The sequence below is a fragment of the Panicum virgatum genome, chromosome 4N (assembly GCF_016808335.1).
Source record: "Panicum virgatum strain AP13 chromosome 4N, P.virgatum_v5, whole genome shotgun sequence".
In the NCBI taxonomy this organism is placed as follows: Eukaryota; Viridiplantae; Streptophyta; class Magnoliopsida; order Poales; family Poaceae; genus Panicum; species Panicum virgatum.
Window position 1 is genome coordinate 12,346,281 of NC_053148.1, and position 10,847 is coordinate 12,357,127.

A 10,847-nucleotide genomic window follows, 5' to 3' on the forward strand; every position below is an offset into this window, starting at 1 on the left:
TTGGAGGACCATAATGGCAAGTTCTCCAGCTCAATCTGCAAAACTGGTGTATAGATCGCTGCCATCTTCTGTGGTGGTCCAGAGAGACTCTCCCTGCAGACTGCAGTCCTGCAGACTGCAGTCCTGCAGACCAAGAGCAGTGGCTACTTGCTTCATCTGCAATGGTAGCTATGGATCGGCTCTGCTGCTTGGGGGTACCAAATCAGGTCTACCTGCCTTGTGTCATGTGTGCCTCCTGATGCTGTCAACTACAATTTTGTGTTGCCATTTGCCCGCTGATAACACGGCCTCTGGAAGTGGTAAGCATCATGAGAAGCCCTCTAGTTTTATCCCAGCATTTAACAAATGTGGCAAATGACATTTGAGCAATTTATTTAGCTAGGAAAGTCGCCCCAAGCATGTACAAGTACAACTTACCAATACGTACGGCTCACCTAGCTCAGCAATGAGGGCATTCAGGTTCTCCCATGCAGTTCTTGAATCGAAGTCACTTTGTATATGCTTCAGAAGCTCTCTGTCCCTGCCTTGAGTCTCTCAGGTAACTTCTGCACGCATGAGGGAGAATTGAAATGTTCCCTTCAGACCTGATAAAAGTAGGCGCATGCTTTGATCGTATCGGGTTTCTTAAAGACAGCTGCCTACTCTTTGCACGAGAGCGCTCGACACTTCCCGTGCTGACAAGTGTCCTCTAGCAACTTTGCAAAGAAGTCCTCAGATTTATCCAAAATCAACCTGCAGTCCACAGTAGCCCTCATTGTTCCTCTCTCTCCTCGAAGCCGCCGCATCTCGGTGCGGGAGCACCACCGTGCACCTCCTGGCTCGCCGCCTCCATGCCTCCATCTTCCTCGACCTGCCTCCAACACCGACGACCCGTCCTCCTCCGATGACCACGTCCTCCCCTTCATCTCAACTCTCAAGGATGCTTATGGAGGAGGAAATTGACAACTTCTTCTACTGGTTCCCTGACCACACCAGCTCCCCAAAGCTCATGCCCAGAACCTCCTCTCCGACGAATCCGCGACCAACTCCAGCTCCGGCGGAACCGCTGCCAACTCCACCCTCTCTCCTCCGCCCCCGCATCTGCCGAACCCGCCAGTGCATGTGACCCACCAGTAATCAATGACCCTAAGTTGGTCAGAGGTGCCTCCAGTTCTGGCCATGCATTTGTTCCTCCTGCGTGGGACAATGGTGGTGCTTTGAGCCAGAATTTCAAAGAGAACAAACCAACAAGCAGAAGCGAAAAATGCATCATCCCAGAGGTCATCGCTGAATCATTATGAGACTATTATTTAGGAGAATGGTGTTCATCATTTGAGTGATCTAAAGGGATGTACACAACTTCAAAAAGGTGACCATCTGGAACCGCTTATCAAATGACCACGTGTTGAGAAGGAACCATTCAGTTTACACTCTCCTGCATAGCAATGGGTCTGCTCTGCCTTCAGGAGAAAACCTGGGGCGAGAAATTATACACCAATCCCATGGTCCAGTGAAAGCTCACCTGGCATTCAGTTACGTCCTGATAGTTTTAGTGAGGCCCAAAAACCTTTACCCCTTGCTTCTTTCAGCTCAAAGGATACCTCTGAAACTGTGTTGACTTTGGTGAACTATGTGATACGAAGCAATGTGTTATCTTTTTTTTTCCGAGCAATATCGGGGGGCCAAGACGCCCCACCTACCAAATATATTGATGCAATGTGTTATTTTGATCAATGGAGTGCAGACTTCAAATAACATAAACTAAAATGAATTCTTGACTTGCCTCATTTTGTAGGTTGATGTTCTGCAGGATGAAGATAAGTGGTCCAAATAGGATTGTGGACTTGTGGTGGTTAGTTCTTCATAGCGTGAGGTGAAATTTATTTTGAGTTTTATGTTTTCTTGATAAAGGATCCATACGAAGCAATGTGAGGAACTATACACCATCTTTATTTTATAAAACAGATATGATGCATGTTCTGCAGAATTAATTATCAGTTTTGTTAAAACAGATATGATGCGTGTTCTGCAGAATTATTTATCAGTTTAGTTTGCATCTTTCCAAATAAATTGAGTTAGCAATAAGCCCTCTAGCTTGCCTTTTCTTATACTGTTATTATCGGTTATTCAGTTTGTGTCCCACTGTCCCTACATTGTACCATCGTAATTGTCAATTTTCTTACTTCTCCGATGAACTAAATCTATCGTTGCTTTATTATATAGCAGTACAGGAAACGATAGTCTTTCCTTATGCTAATACTTTCTTGGCACTATTGCAGGTTGCTTTGTTCTTTGTGTTGATCCTTGATATTTTTTTATTTTCTGATACATGGATTAGAGGAATTATAACAGCTTCTATAATGAGAAGGATCAGGTGGCTCTGACTCATCTCCCCTAGTCTTTTGAATTAGAGTTTTTTATGTTAAGACACTGCAGTGCATTCGTTTCTACCTTCCAACAAGCATTTTGTATAATGATGTTTCATGGCTCTTAATTTTGGACATGATAGGCCGCGCGTTGTATTCTGTTACATACATGCAACTAGGAATGAGGAACTTGCCTACCTGGGGTCTACATGAGATTGTTTTTTTTAGAACAGACGTGGTGATGTTTGTAGTTTGTACTTGGTGCCTGTGGCTGTGCGATGATCATCGATCTGTGGTTATAATTTGTAGTTGTAGCATGCGATGAACAATCTCTAGTAGTACACGAAGTCACATATAATCCCTGGCAGAGCTGCGTGTTCTCGTTCTCTCGTACTCCTAGGTGGTACTGTACAATTTGTACTTCATGCAGGCTTCGCCATGTTTTGCATGGTGTGACTAGCTAAACGAATGGAAGTAACAATGTTGATCAACTTTTTTGAAAAGCTTAATCCTGACCAACTTGGAATTGAACCACCTGGTTGATGGAGCTTGAAAATAAAATGAAAAAAACAGATGAAAATCGCTTAGAATAACCACTTTTTTTTAGAAGAGCCGGGTTTTCATTTTATTCATAGCATCTGATGATTACAGCTCAAATTACAAAGACATCCTTAAAGGAAAAAGAAATTACATTCAAGAATTTGTAAACTCCGTCATCGTTGCCACCGGCGGCCGGAGCTCCCAGCTTGAAGCCGACCCCCTCCTGGCGAAGAACATGGATTTTTGACGCCGTCTTGAGCAGCACATCGGAACCGATGTGCACTGCAAATGCTGAATAACCAATGTGCACTGGAAATGCTGAATAAACTGGTTGAAGATGATGGCTAGAGACCATCGCATCGTCAGGCAACGAGGGATCCGACGCCCCAAGGACCTCCAGAAACCCAAATGGCCAAGCGACGAAGAATTCCGAAAGGGTACTGAACCACTAGATGTGGGAACTAACAACCAACCCGAATCCACTTCGTGTTGGTAGGTAATCCAACTTGTATTCTCTACGAGTTGGCAAACAAACCTTCCGAAATTTCTGCACTTATCCATTGCCATATTCTGATTTGCAAATCTAGCACTATCTTTGGAACCATGGGCAGCAACGGCACCAAGGAAAACACAGGGAAACCAAACATCGACACAGAAGATAAAATCGATGGCCAACCCATCGATGTTGAGACCGGAGAATCCAATTGCGCACGCGAGTGCTAACGCTCGATTTCCCGACAGCACTTTCGGTTTCACGTGGATAGGGGTGGGGCCAGCCAACATTTCATCTCTCTCACCTCTTTATCCTTATCCCTCTCTTTTCCTTTCTTCTCTCGTCTGATTTCATATTCAGCGAGAGCGGCAGTCTCAGCCGCCCGGCGTGGCACGCGGCGTCTGCATAAGTTATTGGAAAACTTTTGTATATAATATTTTTTAACAAGTTTTTCAAAGTTTTTGCATAAGTTATATCAATGTTTTTGTTTCTGTATTTCATTAACACAACTTTTTTCTCCAATTTTATTTGTTATACCTTTTTCCTGAAAAAATAATTATACATCTTTTTCTGGAAAAGTTATGTATATAAGTTTGCTATATAAAATTTTCAGCATTATTATTTACGTAATTTTATTGTATAAATATTTTTTCTATACTGTTTGTGCATAACTTTTGTTAATAAATTCATGTATATATAAATTATGTAAAGGGCAAAGTTATATAAGACAACTTATATGAGTATAGACATTTTTTGTTAACACACATGCTCTTTGAGTATTTTTCATATGTAAACCTATTTTTCCCAGGGAAATGACGTTGAAAGTAGCTTTACCGTGAAACCTCCCATCTAAATTTTTACTCTCTATTTTTTTTTCCAATGGTCCTGAATGATTTCAGCGTGAAAAGGAATGTAATAGTAGCGCAAACGAAAAGGAAATGGGGCGACAAGTTGGCTTGCAACAAATATGAGCTCAAATTGAGGCCCAACTCCAGCTGGGCCTGCAACTAAGTCCCTATTCACGTGGAATCCATCTGTCAGTCCTCCCTCCATCTCCCACGCGCGGCCACGCCGCACCTCCTGCCGCCACCCGCCTCCCCTCCTCCGGCCAGAACGGGCAAGAAGCGGCCGCGGCCGGGGCCGACGCCGAGGCCCTCCGCGGAGCAGGAACTCTGGCCATTCTCTCTCTCTCTCTCTCTCTTTCTCTCTCTCTCTCTCCACCTAGGCGCCCCTGCCTCCCTCGCCGACGCCTTCCTCTACTTCCCTCGCCGGTGCCTCCATCCCCTTCCCTCGCGCGGCGGCCGGCGCGGCGCGCGGGGCCGCCGCAAGCGCACGGTTGTTGGCGGCACACGGGACGGCGGCGCGAGCGGGATGGCCGTGCGCCCCTCCCATGCCGAGATCTCCGTCATCCGCCGTCCCCACGCGCGCCGGCCCCGCCCTTGCTCCCTATGGCGGGAGCTCCTCCTCAACCTTCTTCGAGCGGCGGCGGCGGCGGCAGCGCAACCCTTCCTCCTCCGCGCCTCCTCCTCTGCTTCGCCCTCCGCTACACCCACCTTCCTCGTCTGCCCCGAACGGGAGCCGCCGGCGCCATGGCTGCCAGCTCGCTGTGGAGGTCCCCTCTTCGGCCTCCATCCGCCGGACCCAACCCCCTGAGAGCTTCCCCTCGACCTCCTGCAGCTCCTCGACCGGCCATTGCCGCTCCCCCTCGCCGGAGCACCATCACTGAGTGGAGGAGCTGAGGATGGTGTTACTGGTACGACATGGCGTAGCGCTGAATGCTCATGGTGGTTGGTGGTGGAGTAATCGATCTGTGCTCCACTGCTGCAGTCAGTGGTGAGAAGCCGAGGACACCGACGGCGGCGGCTTGTCGCCATTGCCTCCGCCGTTGTGCTCCTCGTCGTCTTGTATCCTGGTGGGGATGCGGAAACCAGAGAAGCTGATGCCGGGCGCGAACACGGAGGGGCTGGGCGGGGAACCAATGGGGCGAGGGCGGCGGGGTGAAGGCGTGCCGGGCCGGCCGAGGGCGACGGGGTAGCGGCCGGCGCGCCGGCGGCGGGGCGGGGAGGCGTCGGGGCGATGGGACGGGAGGGAGGATGGGGGGCCTTCTTTTCCTAGGGGCTTGAGACTGTTGTTTGAGAGCCCACTTAAAATAGGAGTCAATTTAGGAGCTTTGCTAGAGTAGAAATTTCTCCTAAACTCCTTAAAAAATAGAGTAGGGGCTCAAATAGGAAGTGGGCTGGAGTTGCTCTTATCGTCGACAACTTCGCCGGTAAGAACTCCAACCCTCAACTAGGTAAAACTATTCTAATAGGAGAGAATATATACATCGCCCACCATAGGGCTGGAAAAAAAACTCGCGGCTCGAAGCTCGGCTCGGGCTCGGTGCGGCTCGGCTCGACTCGGAGCGGCTCGCGAGCTTGGAACGAGCCGAACCGAGCCTCTTTTCTCGGCTCGCTAAAACGCCGAGCTGGCTCGCCCTGGCTCGCGAGCCGGCTCGCGAGCTGAGGCCAAACCAAGCAACCAGCCCAAATTGCCAGCGGCCAGCCCACCAAAACTACATTCTGTTATGAACTTTATGTCTTTTTCCTTGCTGTTACATTCATGAACTTAATTAGTGGGGCTAAGAGAACCTTGCTGTTAAGACTTAAAGAACATTATTGTTTGCCTTATTCTAGCCTTTGTCGTTTGCATTTTCCTACAAAAATTGCTCTGTAATGCAATGGGCTGTTGGCTCGGCTCGGCAATTTCACGAGCCCATAGAAGAGGCTCGGCTCGGGCTCGCGAGCCGAGCCTCTTCTATGGGCTCGTGAAATTGCCGAGCCGAGCCAGGCTCGGCTCGCTGCACGACCGAGCCGAAGCGAGCCGAGCCGAGTCTGGCTCGGCTCGGCTCGGCTCGTTTCCAGCCCTAACCCAGCGGATCCGCCGTTCCCCGAGCACATCGGCGCCAAAAAGACCACCGACGGCGAGGAAAAGCAGTGAATCCGGCCGGGAGTCAAGAAATCGCGGGCGCGTCGGCTCTCTCAACTATTGGGGAACAGATGCTTCCAGAGACATGACGATGAAGGTAGATATGACAATGTGGCCCATTTCTCGTTTCCCTTCGTGGGCCATGACGGAAGAAAAGAAACGCCCCAACGAGCCCATTTTCATCGTCACCAGGCCAACGTTTAGAATGAAAGGTGGGCCCCTATGCGTACCGTATAAAATCGAAGAGTGAAAACTGAAAACCCTAGATCCCAGCTTCACGATCCCCCTTCGGCCGCCACCCCTCAAGACCCCAAACCTCTTGGCCCTTCCCTCCTCCCGCCGCCGCCGCCGCCGCCGAAGCCCCGCTCGAAGGTACGCCCTCTCTCTGCCCCCATTCTTGTCCGCCTCTGTTATGAGCCCGTCGTAGGTGTGTATCTTTCCCGTCGGAGCTATTCCCGTAGTAGAGCTGTAGAGGTAAGATTGTTTGCAAATTGCAAGGTTCTTGTAGTAGCTGTACGGGAGCTCGCAGCTACTGCTGTATCGCTTTAGGAGAAACCTTGTTAAGGTTGCCTTGGCCATGGTGATGCTTTCCTGTGTTAGAGAGTGAACAGCAAAATATTGTTTTTATGATTATGCAAAGCTGCTGGCAACTTGCTCTCTTTTGCGTTGATATGGTGATTGTTTCATCATTATTAGGGGTCGAACCGGAGTGGTGGTTTTGTTTCAGCGTGTTGTTGCTTCGCGAAATTAAGCTTTTCTTTGGGCGCATGCGTGCTCTACAGAACTTGAAGCCTTTCGAATTAGATTTCACTTTACAAGATGCAACTAGAACATGATGTTTGATAGGCTTGCTTGATTACAATAGCCCTCGAACTGGAGAGCTGAGACTGGATGTAGCCAACTAGCCATGTATTTGTCATTTAGTCCTTACAAATTGAATCTTGTTCCTTGAGCTTATAGAGTACATGTAGTTATGATCTTGATGGTGCCTGGGCTGAATTGGCTAGTAGATAGCCACACATGTTCCTGAGCTGAGCAGGGCTCAAGGCAGTTAGGTGCCAGTAGTCCTGCTTAATATCGATCCAAAATCAGCAGCTTTCTACAGTCTTCGTTGACACAAATCTTTCCATTTCATTACAAAACTAATATTCTGCCTAATATGTCACATAGTAGGGGTACTGGGTATGCTACATCATTCTATTCCTAAAAGAAGCACCTGATAGCTGCATTGGCCTCACTTGCCATTGATAATGAACTTCACCAATGATCATGTAGTCTGATGCTCTTCTATTTTCTTATATTTGTGGCAGAAATGGTGAGAGTAAGTGTGCTCAATGATGCCCTTAAGAGCATGTACAATGCTGAAAAGCGTGGCAAGCGCCAGGTCATGATCAGACCTTCGTCGAAGCTTATCATTAAGTTCCTCATCGTCATGCAAAAGCACGGTATGTTTCATATCATTCATCGTATATGTGCCTACTTTTCATGCTCAGGATTTTAATATGGTAAGGCTGTTGCGAACTCACTGTAACTGATGATGCTATTCTGTTCACTGCAGGATACATTGGGGAGTTTGAGTTTGTTGATGATCATCGTTCTGGTAAGATAGTAGTTGAACTCAATGGAAGGCTCAACAAATGTGGTGTGATCAGCCCACGCTTTGATGTTGGTGTGAAGGAAATTGAGTCCTGGACAGCGAGGCTGCTTCCCTCACGTCAGGTACTTCATTGGAAGTGCTTTTGTGCAAACATCAATAAGCTATGCAGCTTAATCCTTCGAACCATGTTTTCTAAGAACCTCATTTTTTGTTTTGCAGTTTGGCTACATTGTTCTCACCACCTCTGCTGGCATCATGGACCATGAAGAGGCGAGGAGAAAGAATGTGGGAGGGAAGGTCCTTGGCTTCTTCTACTAGGAAAACCTAGTATCCACATTCAGATTATCCCAGAAACTGTTATTAAGTTAAAAGAATATAGTTTTGTAGCTGTCTAGAAGACAAAAGCATGCGAAGATCACCTGTTCTGCATTGCCTTGTTCTGGATTTTGTTGACCCATTTAGTTGCTGCTTGGCCCCCTTTTTGGCTCGTGCATCAGTTGGATGTAATCTGCTTGTGTACCTGGTATGTTAGTTCTGAATCTTGGTACTATGATGAGCTCACTTGAGCTGAGTGCATGTTGAGCAATTTGCTGACTCATCCTATGTTACTGTATTTCCCAACTGAGTGTCGATGATCTGTTGCATGTGAGATGGTAGGCAGGCTGATATGATCAAGAGCTATTGTAAACTAAAGGAAAAAGACTATATCACCCCCTCAACTATGGGGTTGGACTACATAACCCCCCAAACTATGAAATGGTCTATATCACCCCCTGAACTTTCCAAAACCGGTCAAATTACCCTCTAAATCAGTTTTGAAAAATCATAGTAAATCACAGAAAAATCATAAAATAGAAAATCGAATTGTGTTAGACTCCAAATGAGTAGATCTACACAATGAACATATAATATGGTATGCTTTAGTATATTTTTTTTGCTGTAGCTTTAGATCTATGTTTTTCTTCATAGCTGTAAAAAATTGTACTAAAGCATACCATATTATATGTTCATTGTGTAGATCTACTCATTTGGAGTCTAACACAATTCGATTTTCTATTTTATGATTTTTTTGTGATTTACTATGATTTTTCAAAACTGATTTAGGGGGTAATTTGACCGGTTTTGGAAAGTTCAAGGGGTGATATAGACCATTTCATAGTTTGGGGGGTTATGTAGCCCAACCTCATAGTTGAGGGGGTAATATAGACTTTTTCCTAAACTAAACTGGTGAGGCAGCTGCTGGTTGATCATACCAGGTTGAATTGGCTTATTCAATATGGTAGCTGCGAACCGTCATACACTAAGGCGATTCTTCTGAAGTGATCAACAGCAGAACACACACAAACACACACATGGCGTCAACATCAGGAAGAACTTATAGTGCTTCACTTCAGCTGTTAAGCCTTGCACCATCACCATTTCACCAACCATTGCAGCAAGCTAAATTACTTACGAGATGAAGTAGACCCCCTGGTTTCTTTTCGTAGAAACAAGGAGGCAGGTTGAAAAGACCCATCACATAAGTGTGACGGACCCGTCGAGTTAAAACGCTTAATTAAGCGTAACCGCCATCGTCAGGCGCATTAGCTTAATTAAGTGTAACTTGACAGGCTGTTTCCAACCCACAGGCCGATCGAAACACACCAGAAGTCTCGCACGAAGGCGAGCGCAGAAGGTACCAGCACGATATAACTTGCAAAAATAGTAAATTACATTAAGACTTTTACAAAACAGTTTTAAACTTAAAAATTTCAAACAGAAAAGACAGCACGGAAGAGAATCTAACTTACAGAGCATTTTTAATAGAGAATAAATAGAACACACTAAATAAATCGAGAACTACCGAGACGTGAAGACAAGGCGCCACATCGAGCCCACCGATGGGAACCCTAGGTAGCTCCTATACCTGAAACAGGGTAAACAACAAACCCTGAGTATACTAATCCTCAGCAAGACTTACCCGACCAGTGGGTATAACTTAGCCCACATAACTAGACATGCAAGGCTTTTGGCTAGTGGTTATTTTGCAGAAATAGCAACTAGAGGTGTATCCTTACTTTCAATATTTTAGCCGCATATTTTATATAGATAGACTTTCACTGAGGTTTGCCTATCTACACACACATGTTGGAGCATCCAATTTAAGATTCAGGATAGTATCCATTTTTATATCTCTAATACCCTAACACATTTGCTACGGTGTGACAAAGAGATCAAGGCCCTCATATCCGCGAGGCACGGCGAATCGATCCGATTTAACCTTGCAAGGTGGACATAACCAACACGGCACGTATAAGCCCCGTCGGACCACACGCACCAACCCTTCCCCTCTCCGCCTCGAACTACAGGACCGCCCCCCCATCATATGGTCAGCCGAGCTCAACATGAGACCACCAAAAGTAATACATGCATCCCCAATTCTCTGCGACTACTCGACTACACCAGGAGGTGAGATGGAGTCCTGTACTTTCGAAGCAAGGCAGTACTAGGCTTACTGGTTTCGACTACCTCCTACTCCCGGCATGCGGTTAGTACAATTCAATCCCCGATCAGCACTGCCACAACGACCGGTCCTTAACCGACACAGACGGGACTAAGACACCCAGGAACCCTGTCATGCTGCCATACCTATGGCTCCTCATCATTTCCCATCCGGTCTAAATTCTCCATTTATTCAATATCAAACTCACAACTCAAGTACTGGAATATGAATACATCTTATATCTTGCGAGTAACCGGAAATTACTCGACTTCTAAACATCATATATCTCGCGAGTGCAGGAGACCACTCGTCTTCTACCGGAAACATTAAGCATAGCACTTCTATCGTCCTATATGTACTAATATATCTCAGGGAATCCTAGGGATCATGCAACTAGGGTTCCAAACAATTCCTGAACTTAAT

General features: G+C 46.6%; 1 protein-coding gene across 1 annotated transcript; it reads left to right on the forward strand.

Moving 5' to 3' along the window:
* The first annotated feature begins 6,556 nt into the window (after positions 1-6,556).
* On the forward strand, positions 6,557-8,563 carry LOC120670834 (40S ribosomal protein S15a-1-like). The gene is made up of 4 exons (XM_039951006.1): positions 6,557-6,717; positions 7,656-7,790; positions 7,904-8,064; positions 8,162-8,563. Exons 2-4 carry the CDS (start codon positions 7,658-7,660, stop codon positions 8,258-8,260), a joined length of 393 nt encoding a protein of 130 aa, XP_039806940.1. The 5' UTR covers positions 6,557-6,717; positions 7,656-7,657; the 3' UTR covers positions 8,261-8,563.
* The last annotated feature ends 2,284 nt before the right edge of the window (positions 8,564-10,847 follow it).

What these genes read in the sequence shown, in the direction of transcription:
- LOC120670834 (XM_039951006.1), top strand. Translation starts at nt 7,658, where the DNA reads ATGGTGAGAGTAAGTGTGCTCAATGATGCCCTTAAGAGCATGTACAAT. An exon ending in CATCGTCATGCAAAAGCACG is followed by an intron (nt 7,791 to 7,903) that starts GTATGTTTCATA and finishes TGTTCACTGCAG; the next exon opens with GATACATTGGGGAGTTTGAG. An exon ending in GGCTGCTTCCCTCACGTCAG is followed by an intron (nt 8,065 to 8,161) that starts GTACTTCATTGG and finishes TTTGTTTTGCAG; the next exon opens with TTTGGCTACATTGTTCTCAC.